This window comes from Drosophila navojoa, chromosome 4, assembly GCF_054131105.1.
Source record: "Drosophila navojoa isolate 15081-1374.11 chromosome 4, UAZ_NAV_1.0, whole genome shotgun sequence".
In the NCBI taxonomy this organism is placed as follows: Eukaryota; Metazoa; Arthropoda; class Insecta; order Diptera; family Drosophilidae; genus Drosophila; species Drosophila navojoa.
In genome coordinates this window covers 5,735,641-5,752,611 of record NC_142892.1, presented here as the reverse complement: position 1 = coordinate 5,752,611, position 16,971 = coordinate 5,735,641, and the positions used below count along the sequence as shown (strand labels likewise).

General features: G+C 33.7%; 3 protein-coding genes across 8 annotated transcripts in view; 2 read left to right on the top strand and 1 right to left on the bottom strand.

Annotated features, from left to right (window-relative positions):
* Positions 1 to 134: 134 nt before the first annotated feature.
* Positions 135 to 4,585, top strand: rogdi (rogdi atypical leucine zipper). Of its 2 annotated transcripts, XM_018100417.3 has the most exons (8): positions 135 to 455; positions 1,223 to 1,344; positions 1,774 to 1,937; positions 2,304 to 2,375; positions 2,474 to 2,605; positions 2,674 to 2,831; positions 2,896 to 3,226; positions 3,590 to 4,585. In XM_018100417.3, exons 1-8 carry the CDS (start codon positions 445 to 447, stop codon positions 3,656 to 3,658), a joined length of 1,059 nt encoding a protein of 352 aa, XP_017955906.1. In that variant the 5' UTR covers positions 135 to 444; the 3' UTR covers positions 3,659 to 4,585. The 2 variants fall into 2 exon arrangements, with proteins under 2 accessions (XP_017955906.1, XP_089116019.1); XM_089259893.1 differs by lacking the exons at positions 135 to 455; positions 1,223 to 1,344 and adding an exon at positions 1,454 to 1,547.
* A 103-nt stretch (positions 4,586 to 4,688) lies between these two features.
* LOC108651018 (3 beta-hydroxysteroid dehydrogenase/Delta 5-->4-isomerase) lies at positions 4,689 to 9,222 on the top strand. 2 transcript variants are annotated; one of them, XM_018100411.3, is made up of 4 exons: positions 4,689 to 4,819; positions 5,823 to 6,171; positions 6,244 to 6,519; positions 6,575 to 9,222. In XM_018100411.3, the coding sequence occupies exons 2-4, from the start codon at positions 5,853 to 5,855 to the stop codon at positions 7,174 to 7,176; spliced, it is 1,197 nt and encodes a 398-aa protein (XP_017955900.1). In that variant the 5' UTR covers positions 4,689 to 4,819; positions 5,823 to 5,852; the 3' UTR covers positions 7,177 to 9,222. The 2 variants fall into 2 exon arrangements, with proteins under 2 accessions (XP_017955900.1, XP_089116018.1); XM_089259892.1 differs by having other exon boundaries at positions 4,694 to 4,823.
* A 3,079-nt stretch (positions 9,223 to 12,301) lies between these two features.
* Rbp6 (RNA-binding protein 6) overlaps positions 12,302 to 16,971 on the bottom strand; it is a 195,011-nt gene continuing 190,341 nt past the window's right edge. For 3 of the 4 annotated variants that reach the window (XM_018100412.3, XM_089259885.1, XM_030384438.2), the window contains 2 exons: positions 16,598 to 16,839; positions 12,302 to 14,987 (listed from right to left, as the gene is read on the bottom strand). In XM_018100412.3, coding sequence (XP_017955901.1) covers positions 14,946 to 14,987; positions 16,598 to 16,839 — 284 coding nt within the window. In that variant the 3' untranslated portion in view covers positions 12,302 to 14,945. Of the gene's footprint in view, positions 14,988 to 16,033; positions 16,313 to 16,597; positions 16,840 to 16,971 lie in introns of all 4 variants that reach the window. The other variant, XM_018100413.2, reaches the window with a different exon arrangement.

The following is a 16,971-nucleotide window of genomic DNA, read 5'->3' as shown; positions in this document are numbered from 1 at the left end:
TGTTGCTGCTGCCGTTGCTGCTGCTGTTGTTTGCTGTTGCTGTCTGCTGCTTGCTGCTTGCTGCCTGCTGCCTGCTGCCATTGACCAATTCGCCCGCTCGACTTGGCGGCGTTTTTCTTGGGTCTCTGTCGGGTTGGTTCAGTTGCTTGGCTGTGGCTTTTGTGTGCGCTTGCCGTTAGCTGCCAGCCAGTGTTGAGCTACGTCTGATCGTACGTCGCGTCCCCCACCTCCCTTCCTCCAACGACTCACTCACCGCGCGCGCTAACAAATTGTGTGTTTTTGTTTTTGAGCACTTTTACATATATTATTATTATTATTATTATTAATTCTAACGATCGTGCGTCTCGTCTTGTCTCGTCTCGTGATAATATTAAGTAAAGTGTTTGCAATTGATAATAAAATTCGCATTTATAATAATAATAAATAAATATTTAACATAGCAAAATGCCGCAGAGGTAATTTTTTTACCGTTATTTATTTATGTGCATGTGTGTATACATACATCAGACGTGCTTGTTTGTTTTGGCATTATGGGTAGCTTAAGAATGTGTTAAAAACGCCGCCGACGACTTTTTGGTGTCAATAAAATTTATGGCCGCATAAATGTTCAAATAGGTTTCATTTCCTCTCTCCCTCTCTTGACATTGGCTTATCAAATTGGCGAAAACAAAAAGAACTCTGATAAAAGAACAAAAAGAACTGTTGGGATTTGAAAGTAACTATGCGCGTGTTTTTACCTATACATACATATATGTATGAATATGAATATGGATATAAATGTGTATGCGTGTGTGCTTGTGTTTGCGTGCACAGCGTCAGCAAGCTTTTTAGCATAGCTTGATAAGCGATTTTGTAATTGTAGCTAAAAAGCCAATGCCATATTTTAAGTAAAGTGCTGACACGCGCGCTGTGGGAAACCCGCATTACATGTAATTCAAGCGAAACGGGTAGAAAGAGAGAGAGATTCGCTTGCAACCAAAAACCAGGCGCTATAGCGTCAACAGCTGCTCCGATGGATGGATGGATGACTCATTCGACAGCCATAACAATAACAATGGCATTATGGCAATTAGCACTTCACACTGAATCAAATCGAAATCAAACACAAATCTATAATGATAAGGTGTTTGTCAATTTTGTGTGTGCGATCGTAGTGACAAATTGGTTAAAAAAATATCAACGTGTTATTTGTGAACATATCTTTTTGTTCAATAATTTGCAGCTCGACAACAAATTGGTCATTCCAGCCGCTACATCGACAGCGTAGTGGGCATTACCAGCACCATGTGCTTAATTCGGTGCCGGAGACGGCTGTCTTGACCACGCCTCCGCCTCTTCGAAAACGTAAGTATTATCAACACTGAAGCTTTGCTTGAATTTAAATTTAACGCGCGCAAGTTAGACATTCGCATGTCGACGGACATTCACTATTGATACCTAGTCGATAGACGGCATTATAGAGAAATATTTGCTAGCCAGGGCTGCAAACGTAAAGTTGTTTATGATATACAATTACATTTTTAATAGTGTTAATTCAATCAATAATTGTGAGTAAATCAATGACAATTACTCAAAATGAATTAGTGCATGTTTTAATAAATATGCAAAAACCTTGCGAATTTTCAAATTTGTTTGTCTGCTAGCGATGACACTGAATGACACAAACATATCGTAATATCGCTTCAAAAGATGCGTTCGTTTTTGTTTGTTCATTCATGAACAGCAGCAGTTGTTAAATATATATACACTCAGCATATCCATTAACATTTACAGCGCTCTCGTTGCAAATTGCTGGCGTTGGTGCTGCTGCTAACAACGGTGGTGCTGCAGCATTAGCTGACAAAACCAAACGGAGATACATAACATCCCGCAAGAAGGCCAAAAGCACAATGAAAATGCTTGTCGTTGACACCGAGCGAGAGGAGGCTCTAAATTTGGTATGTATGTGTGCAAATATGTGTGCAAGTGTTTGTGTATGTGTGTGTAATTAAAAATCCATCCGGCCAAAAATGCAATGTAATTAATCAAGTGTGAAGTGTATGTGCTTTAAGATAATTGATTATTGATTGTTTTGTCTCATATCGTCTTTTTCCTTTCTTCTCTCACCGAAATGCCGATATTATTGATTTGTACATGAAACGTGCCCCGTTGTTCTTTGTTTTTGGGCTGACGACAACGACAACGACGCTATCGCAAAATACACACGCACACGCACCTATATATACGCACGCCCACAACAAACCCGCATTACAAACCTATTTATATATGTATATATAAATATATATGTACATACATATTTGCAGCAAATTGAATTCGAGTGGGTGCTGAGGCAGGAAGTGCATGCGATATTAAAGCAATTGCGAACTATACTAGTGGTAAGCTATCATAATAATATCCTTATGCAATAGAATCACTCATAAATATACATATCTATATATTTGTATGTATTTATCATTGTTTATTTATCATTTAGGAATGCGCCCATCGATTTCCTGTGCCACTATATGATAACGAGGGCAAGAAGACTGAAAAGTTCGTACTCAGTGTGTCGCCCGATCAACTGAAGGCGGTGCTAACCTTAACGGGCGATGCGATAACCCAAGCAGTAAGCACCAATCATACATAAACAAGGGCATAAACAAAGTAATTAAGTCTCCACTTTGTATTTAACAGGATATTAGCTTTAAGCTGTGCAAAGCGCCCAGTCAGACGCAACGTACCTCAATCACACACGATTCGCCGTGGAAGCTGCAGCAGGTGCAGGATGCTGCTAATCATCTGCAAACAGCAATCAATCACATTGACGACGTTGATGACTCTTATCACTTCAAGTGAGATTGTTTGGTGTTTACTTTAAATTTCTATATTTACAATTTACTGATTGTACATACGCAGAACCTCGGATGAAGTGCTTCATGTGATAGGCAACATTTTGGATGCGCTGCAGCGTGGACGCAACAGTTTGCTAGTGCCGAAGAAGAAGCCAATTGAGGAGCTAATCAAGGGACGCAATATGAAATCACTTGTGCCTAACCTGCCCGAAGATTTGGCCGTTAGCTTCTATCTGCAGAGCCACAAGCTGATCATAGCCGTCTATCAGCTGTTAAACAATCAAGGGACAATGCAATTTGATTCTCGCCAAGCGGAAATCGGTGTTCAATGGCTCAATGATGTACTCCTGCTGCTGATGAATGGCCAGAAACTGTGTCAGCAGCTGAAAGACAAGGTAAATACTGTTTCCTCTATTCCCTGTCCCTTCTCTAATTGGAGCACAAATCTAAAACAGTTTCCAATTTCGGCTGCCAATTGTAGATGCCAAGTTTAATTTGGCTATTTGGCGATTTTCCAACATCATAATGCAGTTCTTGACTGTGACGCAAGTTGCCAATTAAAGTACATACATATATCTATATATACAAATATATTTATTTATTTGTATATATGCATATCTATATTTATATATACAAATATACTTATTTATTTATATATATGTATATATATTTATACATATATGTATATATGAATAGGGTGTAAAAATTCATAGAAATGATTTATGAACTATTTTTAATATTTGTTTTTGCTTTTGCAGATATCCGTGTTTTCAGTATACAAAGATTTTACAGTTGGTTCGCGTTCGCCATCAGCTTTATCGTACTGAGTGGAAAGGATATATGTATATGGCTGAAAAGGATAAACAATATAACAACAATAATAGCTTATAATGAAAACGTACTTGTAATAGTTAAAGTAAATAATGTTAGTTAAAGAGTTGCTCCTTGTGACCGCATACCGTAATACCTATTATATATATACTGATATATATATAAAGAGTTATATATACACCTAACTAGTTTTATGAACACACAATCAACATTCATATATTGTTCATCGCGCGACAATTGATTAGTATAGAATTTGTTTTCATTGCTTCATGTCACACTCCAATTTATGCATCTAAATGCAATAATGTAACTAAAAAAAATCTAGATAATTATTAATGATTATATATAGTTTGTGCGGCAGAAGTGCGTACATTAATGTAATAATGATGATGATAATGATATATTATGTATTTATTATGATATAAAATTCAAGTCAGTTAGTACTTAACAGATTGATATCTATATATATACACAACATGCATACATACATACATTAAAATTATTAACCTTACGATTTAAAACTGAGCATGAACATTAAAATATATTTACAGAATAATGTAATAAACCAAACCGAAATGTGAACAGAATTTTTAATTATACTAAACACCATTTTGTATTCCATGTATATGTATGTGTTGTTAATGTTTAAGCGCGCCTAATCTAATCCAAAGTCATTTGTATCAACGGCCTTTTACTTCTCGTTTACTTTATATATGTATATATATATTTATTATATATATACTATACTATATGAAGAGGGATGCAACGAAAACAATTACCAATGTACTTATTGAATATTGTAATTTGCCTGTGTAACTAACATGATTCGTATGAAAGATGAAATTTATTTATATAATATCTAAGCCTATTTAATGTCCATATTCATTTAATTGTTGTTGAATAAAAAATTGAATTTTACCAAATTGATAAGTGTACTTTTTAAATTTGCGCGCTGTTTTGCTTGCAATCCGATAGGAACTTTGGCGATCGCTGAGCTCTCGTTGTTTATCGATGAGCATAGGTTTTGATAGGTGGCAACGCTGTCTGATCGCTTACAGCTCAGCCCGTTCGTGGTCAAGTCGTCAAACAGTTTTAAGGCGGCAAGCAAAGCAAACCGTTGCAAGTGACGGATCAAAATAAACAAACTATTTTTCGTGGTAAGTGCAGGTCATTGCTTATGGGAATTTAGAGAATTAGAAGTGCAACGGTGCAAATCTAAAGTGCAATTTAACAATTAAAAGTCCAAGTGTTAAAGCCCAGTCACTGTGCGCAACCATTTGACGCACGTATGTTGTAATATACGCGGAAACCAGTTCATAGTAATTATTTGATGCTAGTTTGTTGTTATTGCTGTTGTGTGGTAATCACAGCTAGCCCAGCGTCAAGTCCAGCAGCTACTCTTTGATTTGTAGCGTTTTGCTCAGCTGCTGCTGCTGCCGCTGCTGCTGTTGGTCCAAAAGTGTTGAAAATGTTGACCCTGGCCAAGTAACACACAAAGAGGAAGCTAAGAAAAAACAGCAACAACTTCAATGATATTTCTATTGCGAAGATATGTACATATGTATGTAGTTAAAAATGCATTAATATTCATTTCAAAGGTGTAACGGATTTCATAGAGATCATACTTCGCCAAGAGCTTGTGTTATTGTGTGGATCTGAAAAGCTGGCGCTCTCTCGATAATTAATCGCATTGTCTTCCTTGATGTCCTTCGATAATTGATGTTCTCTCTTTGGCTTACGTCGAAAGCTAATCGAAACGTTCTTCTTAACAATAATTTATTTTAAAAAGCTTGGCTTTATGTTATTACCTATGATCTGGTTAAAGCTGCGCCGTGTCTTTATTAACATAACAAAGCTGCACGTAAGCCATGCGCTATAAAAAACCACCAAGTCATTTGAAAACGGCTTTGCTGACCCCGGACGAAGGTCTCTTCTGCAGAGCCATGGCTATCTGCTTTAGTTATGAGAGCGCGAATGAAGGCTTGTTTTGATGCGCTGCGACCCGATGCTTGGGTAATTGAAGCAGCGTTTTTTTTTTTTTTTACGACGCTTGCTTGACCAACTCAGTTGTTGCGTTTTATTTTTTTTATGGCTGCAGTGCACTTTGTTGTGCTTTTCAGCACTTGGTTACTCAACGGAATTTATTTTATTATTTTCTAGTAAGAGCTCGAGTTAGAGACATTTGAGGCAATGGGCAGCAGCGACGGCGAAGTGGTGCTTGTGACGGGCGGAAGCGGCTTTCTGGGCCAACATATCATTAAACTATTGCTAGAGCAGCACAAGGAGCTGGGTATCAAAGAGATTCGCTCGCTGGACATTGTGCCATACAGCAATAAGATTGGCCATCCGGAGACGCCAATGCTACGTACATTTGTCGGCGATATTGGCGGAGAACGTGAGAGTTTGAACAAAATCTTTGCCGGAGTTGACAGCGTCTTCCATTGCGCTGCTGCGGTTGACATCTCATATCCACCCAACTATGACGAGCTGGAGCGTGTGAATATAAATGGTGGGTTTACTAGTTACTGCACTCAAGGAGAGTAGATAATAGAATAATACACTTTAACATATTTAATGCTAGGCACTCGGACTGTGGTGGATCTCTGCATACAGCAGAACGTGAAACGCTTGATTTACAGCAGCTGCACATCGGTGTGCTTTGTGCCATTTAAGGGACGCAGCACTTTCTCGGCGGTGATCAATTCTACAGAGTCCAAGACGGACACGCCCACACTGGACAGCTCCAAGCTCTGGGAACAGGATAGCGAGTTTCTAATTGCGGGCTATGCATCTAGCAAGCTGCGTGCAGAGAATATTGTGCTCAATTCCAATGGAGCACCGCTGCAGAATCAGCTAGGTAAGCTCGATATACTCGACTGTAATCTCCATATACTAATGATTATTTGCTTTAGATTATCTGGCCACCACTGCAATACGTGCACCTTTAACCTATGGCGAATGTGATCCACATTTCATTACCACTATCTTTGACTATTTGTCCACTCGCAATTGGGTCTTTCCGCGCATTGCTGGCGTCGGCGGCAAACAACAGCTGGTTTATGCTGGCAACGTGGCCTGGGGACACATCTGTGCCTACAAGGCGCTCAAGGTGTCCAGCAAGGCGGTGAATGGATTACCTGTATTCGTCACCGACGACACGGGCATCAATGATGTCTCACGCTTTGTGCAAAAGATGGCGCTGCTGGGCGAACGCTTCAAGGTCAAAACTAGCTGGTGGTATTTACCACACTTTCTGTTCTTCTTCCTGGCCCTGCTGTGGGAGTTTGTCGTGCGTGTGGCCTATCCCTATACCAAATATCGCATACGCTACTCACCGCGGGCCATTGCATCGTATACCTCATCAATGCTCATGTACAATCGTCTGCGCGCCTCCATACACATGGACTATATGCCGCTATATGATCCAGATACCAGCGCTGAGCGCAGCGCCAAATGGTACGCCAAATGGTGGGATGCCAAAAAGCTGGCCAAAAAGTCTAAAAAGTCGAGCTGAGCGTGTACTTGAGCTGTGTTCATTACTAATGTTATGTAAATGCTAGCCTTTTGTTAACCTTTTTGTGTAGGAAATTTAAAATAAATATGGGTGTTATCAATGTATATACATACTTACATATGCTAAACTATATTAACTAACGACGAATAATTGGTAATCCAGCTGGCAAATCCGAGTTGATTATCGATTGATGTAACTTGGTCAAATGTGGCTTAAACAATCTTATAGCTTACGAAGTTAACCATCTTGAACTGTAAATTTGATATCCCGACCAATCTGGAAGCCCCATTTAGCCCACAAATGAGAACACATCGCTCGAGTTTTATGTTTTTGAACAATGTTCATATTTGTTTATTAATCATTATGAATTAATTTATTTATTTCTTCAGTTATTTCATTATAATTTGTATTATATATACTTTTGGTTTTTTTTTGTGTTTTGTTTTTGGTTTTGTGTGTGTGTGTGTGTGTATTTTTTTTTGTTGCTCTAGAGCCGTTTTGTTTTGCCATTGTTTTTTAAACTTATGTACCATTATCTTAACTTATAATGCCATTATTTAAATTGTTTTCCTTTCGCTTTTAAAATCATGTTTTATTATAGTTTATATTTATTTATTTATTTATATATATATATACGCATGCATAATTTTGAAGTCGTTTATGCTTACGCCGATTTTAAACAGCTTGAATGGAATTTTTGCTTTTCTCTCTGCTTCTTCTTCTGCAACTGTCTCCCACCTATAACACCTGTTCACAGATCTGAGAACTCGTTATCAAAATTCTTCTGTACTTCTGCTGGGAAAATAGGTTCGAAATGTTCTTTTGCTAAAGTTCTCGTTCTCTTTTTATTTTATTTTTGAATACATATTTGACTTGATATTCTCTCTGTGTGTGTTAAAAACTATTACAATTTATTGTTGTTCGAGTGTGTGAAGTGTGTCCGTGTGTGTGTGTGTGTAATAGGCAATAATTGCCAATTTTGAATGATCCTCCTGCCTCTTCTTCTTCTGGCTGTTGTGTGCAAGGGTCCTTAAAAATAATTGAATTACTTTAACCATCGGCTTTGTTGCTTTTTTATATGCTTAACATTATTGAATTTAACTATATGTTTATTTGTTTGTTCTTGGTTATATAACTATTATATAAATATATATATATATATTGTATACGATGTACATATACATATACATATATATTTATATAGATATACAATTTTGTTTTATATATATATATTATATATATGTATGTATATATGGGCATATATTTTTGCGTTCGTATGAAGTTTCTGTTTGCCTTCTTTATTTCTTCATATATATCTGCATATATATATACATATACATACTTGTAGTAAATATACAAATTCGTTACCGGATTTCTTTATAGAAATGAAAAAATTGTTTTCTTCTTTAAATTCTCGTTATGCTTTCTATTTATGTGTATGGCTTTTCGCACGCTTTGTTTTCTCTTTAATAATTATTTTTAATTTTTATTATAATTTTTACCTTGTATAGTTTGCTGTAAGTGTATATAGTACTGTACCAGTTGTCGCATAGCTATTACACTGTCCTACATGCATGTACCATATATGTATACATACACACATTGGCAACGCCGCTCTATTACATTCTCAATCATCACTCGATGCCCAAATGTGTCCAGCTGGGACTTGGTATCTAGACTAAATTTCCTTTACTTTACTTTTCTTCCATTTTTTTTTGTTTTAAAGTATACGCATTCCAGATCCAGTGTGTGTTTGAGTGTATGTGTTTTCTAATTGATTTTCCATCCATTTCTTAATTACTTTTACTTACATAGTAGAATACTTACAAACTGTCTTACGCTTTATTAACGCGTTTTATATAAATGTATCTTCATTTCTGTTGAATTTTGGGATTTTCTTCATACATATATATATGTATATATATATATAATTTGTTAAGATTCCTTCGACTTGTGTATAAAGTATTAAAATGATTTCATTTTTGCTGGTTACGCATTTGTAAATACAATTTTAACTTCACTGCCGTCCTTTGTCATTATCTTTATCTTAAACATTTGTCATGTATTTCATAATTGTTTTTTTTTTCTTTTCATTTTTTTTTGTATATATTAATATATATATTTTTTTGTTTTTGTTTTTTTTTTTTTTTTTTTCGTATAGTATAGTGTAAAATATATAAGAGATATTGTCAATATAGTAAAGGTGTTTTTGTCAGCAGGAGTACCAACTGCAAACTGACATATTCCTGGGGGGAATTTCTTACTTATAGCAAAAATAGTCAAGTGATCGTTCGTATGTAGGTTCTTTTGTATGCAATTCTTTACCAAGTATGTGTGAGTATGTGTATATGTGTATGTGAGTGTTTGTGTTTGAGTGTGTGTGTGTGTATGTACATATGTATGTGTATACAAAATAAACTGAACTACGAAATGTTTATGACAATAATTGATTGCTATCATATAAAAGCATTGTCTTGCGCCGCTCTATGCGATTCTCAGCGTTTGGTATGCTTGTGTGTGTGTTTGTGTATGTTGCATATGGTAAAAAGAAACATCGCTAGACATTTGTCTCGATTTGTATCTCGTTTATATCTCGTATATTCCTGTTGTCGATTTACTCATACACATAATTAGAACTGATATGTTTATATAAGACAATAGAATGATAATAATCATAATAATCATAATAATAATGATAATCAAGAGAGTTAAGAGCATTAAACGGAAAGTAAGTCGTATATAAGTAGCTACCAAGAACTTTTACACATTTGTCTTCTGTCTTTTCGTAATTGTATTTTTTCTTCATATTTTATGTTACTTCTTTTTTTTTTCATTTAAAACTATTTTACATATTACTTTTTGTGTTCTTTTTGTTTACTGTTTCTCCCTTTTGGTGAACCACAAAATTGACTTTTGACTCAAAAAACGGCGTTTTTGGCTTAAAGTTAAAAAATCTTTTACGGCATGTACTTATGTATTTTTTTGTTTTGTTTTTATATTTGTTTATACATATTATTCTCCTCTTAGGCTCTCTCTCTCTCTCTCTTTTTATCTAGAGACTTTTACTTCGTGTTTATATTATTCTCAAATTTAAAGCTTTTGCGCCTGCGCCGTCAAGTTTTCCTGTTCACGTTGACGACGCCTTCAGTAGAAAAATAATGAAAAATGTTTTTTTTTATCAATTTTTTTTTTCATGTTTTATTTTTGTTTAAAAAAATGTGTTTGCATGTCTTTTTTGTTGCTCTTTGTGTTTGTTTGTTGTTTATTTTACTGTAACATTTTTTTTCTTGTTTTGTTTTTCATTTTTTCTTCTAATTGACTGAAATTGATTTTTGTTACAAGGACGCATTTCATGTTGGTTGTTGTTGTTGTTGCTTTTGTTGATCCGGTTTACCAATAGAGTGTTGTGCATGAAGTTGTTTGTTGTAGTTGTAGTTTCAGTTGTTAATGTTGTAGTTGTAGTTTTTGTTGTAGCTTGTCTTCAGATTTGCCTTTAACAATATAGAGCAGTTCTACAAATAATATCGTATAAAGCATTTTCTTCTACACATAACGAACGTTAACAGGGAAAATGCTAGAAAAAATTCAACAGTACGCTTAAAGCTGATTTTGTTTTTGTTTTACTTATTTACCTCGTACCTCAACATCGGTTTGTTTGCATCGTACTATATAAGTATATATATATATGTATATATATAACCGACAACACTTTCAACAATCAGTCCATGGACGCATTGCTAAAAGCCTTTCGGATCAAGTTCGATATTTTTGTTGGTTGTTTTTTTTTTATTTTTTATTTTTATCGGTTTATCGACTTAGAACATAGAAAAATTTACTAGCTGGCGGCACTTTGGGCCAGCAAAGATGTTGCCTACTCAATTTTCTTAGTTGTTTTTGTTTTTGTTTTGGCATAGCTGCCTAGAAATGATTCCTTATGGGCTTGGGTAGCGATTTCGATTACTCGAAATCCCCAAATCGATAAACGAGATTTAGTTACTACAATGTGTGTGCTGCTTCTTCATCTTCTTCTACGACAGTCCAAAAATGTTTACAAGTAATTTACAATATGCATATATAATATTTTGTTGTGTGTGGGAGAGAGAAGCATTTCAGCTTCTTCTTCTTGTTCTTCAATAATATTAAATGTATATATATATATTTGTTTTTGTTTTGTATATATATTTTAATTGTATATATATTTATGTATATTTATATATTGGTGTATATTTAATGTATTCAAGTTTTTGTTGTTGGTTTTTTTTTTGTTTTTCAAACTTACTTAGCTTCTTCCTCCACGGCTTCTGGTTGTGGTTCTTCCTCGTCAGTTTGTTGTTGTTTTGAATTATTGCTTTTAGAACGTGTCTTAAAAATATATTTATTTATTTATAATTATATACGCATATGCCTTATATATACTATATATGTATATATGTATATAATATAACATTATACGGCTCTGCAATGCTTCTTCTTTGCTCTCTTTATTTTTAGCTTCTCGATATTCAATTTCTCTGTCCCGAATTTCGACATTATTTTTATATTGTGTTGAATTCGACATTTTTTTTTTTTTCATTTTTTTTTTTAACAATTAGTTTTAGTTTAGCGTTAAAGTAACCATTGCCTTGACTCCCTTGCAGATTGTATGTATGCATGAATCTCTCTACACACATACGTATACATAAGTAAAATGTGTGTGTGTGTGTATGTTTGTGTCTTCCTCTTCTTCATCAGCACTTAAGATATAGATCTCGTCATACTGGATTGCCTCAAGCCGATTCAGTTATATATTGTAATATATATATATATATATGTAATTTAGCAGCTTAGTTTCGCCTATCTAAAAATGGTTTTCTCTTTTTATTTTTTTTTGATTATTCATATATTCATATATATACATATGCATATATGTTAATGTATTACTTGTGAACCAAAGTGTTGCGAATCCATATCTAAAAAGTATCCAACTACCTGAACACCCTTACCATTTCAATTGTCTGTCTGTTTGTCTGTTTGTCTGTCTGTGTCTGCTTATTGTTTCTTCTGTGTTTCTCTTGCTCTTGCTTATTATTTGTTGTCAACATTATAAACGCTATAACTATATTTGTTGTTGTTTGTAATCTTCGGCTTCATCTTCTGCTTTTGTATATGTCTATATTTATATCGTATTTGTTTGGTTTTGTCTGCTGTTCTTGTATGTTTTCCTTCTGATCCCGAGACCTTAGCTGGCAAAGTCCAGGCGAGCGTTGGTTTCGACAATTTGGCAAAAAAGTTATGAAAGGAACATATTGTATTTTTCTGCTTCTCAGATTCATCTTCACCTTCCCGTTAGCTTCTTCCACTTCTGTGAGTAATGCTAAAATCTCAGACAGACCAAAAAAAGCGCAATATATTAATTGTGTTTTTTTTTCTCTCTTCTTCTTCTACTTTTTTCTTAATTGTCAGTTAGTTTTTGTTGTTGTTCCAATAATTGAATATTATATATATGTATATATGTATACATACATATATATTGTTGTATATAAATATATTTTTCTATGACGCCTTCCATCTCCCTCTCTCTCTAGTCTTTTTCACTATCCTGTCGTCCTGCCAGTCCCGTCATCCTGGAGACTCGAGACATGAGACTAGAAAAATTAATTGCACATAATGTGGCCTGCTTTTATTGAACATATATATGTATGTGTGCGTGTCCCTTTTGACCTTGGAACAGCACTACATACATATATAGTTTTTATTTATTTATATATATTATTTTTCGTTTTTGTTTTTGTTTTTTTCTTTACCCATGTTCAACTGGCTTTTCTTAGTTGTAATTGTCTTTTTTTTTGTTTTGTTTTGTTTTGTTTTATAAATATTTTATTTACTTAAATGTAATATATATGCTGTATGTATAATAGTTCATTGTTATATTTGCATATGCGCTTAGATTGTAATTTGTTTAAGTTTTTTCTTTTGTTTTGATTCATCAGTTGTATGTGTGTATGTGTGTGTGTGTGTGTGTTTTAGCAAATAAATTGATTTATGCCTCGAGTTATGCGAAATTCAATCTCTCAATTGCGCTCATAATGAATGCGTTTTTTTTACCTTCTCTTCTTCTTCTTCTTCTTCTTTTTTAACATATTTGTCTAACTAACCATATGAATTTGTTATTAATGAACACAAAAGAGTTTGCAAGTTAAAAACGAAACACACATTTGATTTAACAAATTATAGTTGAGCTGCATCAACTCAGTTTTCCTTTCTTCTGCTTCTTCTTTTGGCCAATAAACTTTTGTTTTGGATTGTACTTTAAAATAAATTCATAATTCATAATTTGCATCTAAATATTTTCATTATATTTTTGATTTTTGATTTAGCAACGAGAAGAACTGAAATATTTATATACAGAGTATATAATATATATATATACGGACAGATATATCGGATCGATATAGAGAGAGATCTTGCTCTCCCTCTCTCTCTGTACTTATATATATTTAAAGAGAGATATATCTAATACATACAGAGAGATCTCTCTCTCTCTCTCTCTTTCACTCTCTATTTTTATATACTCTGTATTAGCAAATATTGGGCATGCCCGACTTGACTTAACAAATAAATTGCAAATTTTTGTTTGATCTTTTGATTTGTGTAATTCGTATTTTTGTCCTCATCATCTTCTTCATCGTTTTCTTTGTATATATTGCAGTTTGTACATATATATATATATATTATATATATATGTGTATATATATATGTTAATCGACTTTTAACTTTAAAAGTTACAACTTAACTTTAAGCATAGCAATAATAATGTTAATAATCATTTTACTTGTAATAATACGCAATTAAATAATAACATATTTCGCTATTATTGCAACATTTGTAACTTTATTTGTTTTGTTTTTCTTTCTTTTTTTTTAGTTATTAATTAATAAATTTTATTTTATTTTTTTAATTTTGTTTACTTATTTTTGTTTTTGGTTTCATTTAAAACTTTTCGGCTGCCGGGCAAAAAAAAATTGTTGCCTTGCGCCCGGTTTGGCCTTGGTGTGTCTCTTGTATGTGGGCGTGTGTGTGTGTGTGTTTGTGTGTGTAAAGGCCACGCCTACTGGCAACGCCTTACTGCTGCTGCTGCTGCTGCATTTCGTTTAATTTGCATTTTAAACGATTTTTGCTGCACGCGTTGCACAATTTTCTTTTTTTTTTTTGCCTTTCTGCTTGCTTATTTGATTATTTGTTAATATTGCTGTTGTTGTTGTTGTTGTTGTCATTAAATTAAAATTAAATTGTTTTTACGTTATAAATTGTATATGCATACAGGTGTACATATGTATATATACACATACATGTACATGTATGTATATATATATTTCTGTATAGTACATAAACGTTAATTAATTAATTGTTGTGTGTGTGTGTGTGTCAGTGTGTGTGTGTTGGTGTGTGTATTTCTGGTTTATATCATACTTATTGCTGTGTTTTGCTTGGCTGCTTAACAGATTTTATTTTGCTTTGTGCACAAATTTATTACCATGCACAAGCTTAAATATATTATATTTATATATGTGTGTGTGTATGTGAGTTATATACGCAGCTTTATATATATATTTGTGTATATATATATAAACAGTTACAGTTACTTTGCTGTTGTCAATTGTTGTTGCTTTTATTGCTGCTGCTGTTGCTGTTGCTGTTGCAGTTGTTGTAGTTGTAGTTGTAGTTCTTGTTGTTGTTGTTGCTGGTGTTGTTGTTGTTGTCATTGCGGTTGTTTCGGCGCCACCTTTATTTTAATGGTATCCATTTGTAAATGCCGCAGGAATTAGTGGTCCCTGTAAATAGAACGTTTCGCATGGCACAAAACAAATACACACACAAAAAAATTATTCAAATAAAATGCATTCGGCGAGCAACAAATGCACACAGACATACGTATATAGGAAAGTTATTTAACATTTATAGAGTAGACATATATATATATATATATACACATAGATCAAATAGATTCAAATAGATGTATATATATATTTATAAAGTATTTGAGATAGAAAAAAATTATTTAATTTATCTAGAAAATGTTTTTTTTTTTTTTTTGTATGCGAGAAACGTTGTTTTGTAACTTGTGGCAAAGTTTTTCAAGTTTTAAACGAAAAAGTATGAGAAAATATATATTTACTTAATATGCCTAATAAATAGTTTATAAATATATATTTTTGATAATTAAAAAAAAAAAAAAAAAAATAAAAAAAAATATATAAAAAAATATAAATAATTTCATAAAATAAAAAAATATCAAAAAATTTATATTTATATTATATGGTATATTTATACATTTTAAAAATATAAACTTTAAATATTTTATTTTTTTTATTTTTATAATTTCTTTTTTTTGATAAACTAAAAAAATATTTATAAATATATAGATATATTTTTTTATTTCTGTTTATTAAATCATAATCATAAATGAACTTCATACAAGGAAAAAAATTTCACATGGAATTCTTTATTAAAACTTTGCCACAGGCTTCAGTAATGAACATGTGTTTGTGTGAGTGTCTGTGTGTGTATGTATTATGATGGATGTTTGTTAGTATCAGCGCTTATATTAAATATTTTATATATATTACATATTGTATATAAATCATAATTGACCTAGAAAACTGTGCTTATAGAGTGACGTGCATAAAATAGATTTTTTTACTTAATTCGTTTTTTTTAATTTGATTTTTTGACTAGGTTTTTTGTTAACGTAAATGTAATTGATATTTTTAAAAATTTATTTTTTTTTGTATGTTTGTAAAATATATAGTTTTGATTGATAAATAATTGAAATTGTTATTGGAAAATAAACACGCTGTAGTTTTGTTGGTGTGCCTACCTTGTGCAACTGCGTTTTGTTATATAACTCTTATTACTTTTTTCTCTCTTTTCGCTTTTCATTTCTCTTTTATATATATTTGTGTATATATGTATATATATAATTTTCGATTTATATATATAATTGTATATACTTTTTGCATTTGTTTTTGTTTTCTTGTTTTATTTTGCTTTCTTTTTTTTTTGGATTTTGTTATCTTATTTTTTTTGCTTTTTTGCTTTTTTATTTGGGTTATCAGTCTTTTTATATATTAGCCATCGCAAAGTTCAACGAATAAATCTGTACGAAATGAAAGAGAAATACATAGTACAATATATTTATGGGAGGTCAACGCAATAACTATGTAGCTAAATTATTTCTATATATGTATGTATAGATTTTGCTTAAGTAATTTAATTCGATTGTGCTTAGGAGGCGGAGACGGGCATTCGTCGGCATCGATGAACGGCAACGGACAAAGCACGCCCCTTGCCCCCTGCCCCTTGCTCCCTTGCTCCCTTGCCCACTGCCCCCTGGACGTCTATTGATAGTTGATTAACTCGTGGAGAGGCTCCTCGTACTTACCGGGCTGTAGTTCAATGGGGCACGGCTGACGGCTATGGGAAAGCCGGATGGCTGCGGACTGGTGGCCTGTACGTAGCCCACATTGTCGGCCCCGGCCGAGCTGTACATGTCAATGGTTGGTCCGGGCGAGTTGGTTGAGGGAAAGCCCTGCCGTGTGGCCGTGGTGGCGGCCGCTGCATGAGGCGAGGCCGACGGACCGAAGCTGTGGGCGGCAGCAGCAGCCGCCTGATAGTTGTTCATCACTGCAAGCAGAGGAGAGGGAGAGCTCGATGAGATTTGGAAAGATAACTGAGATATACTTATGCATTAATATGAGAGATGAAAATGAATGGAGCTGAAGCACTTTGCCTACAACTTTCAATTGAATCGTAAGC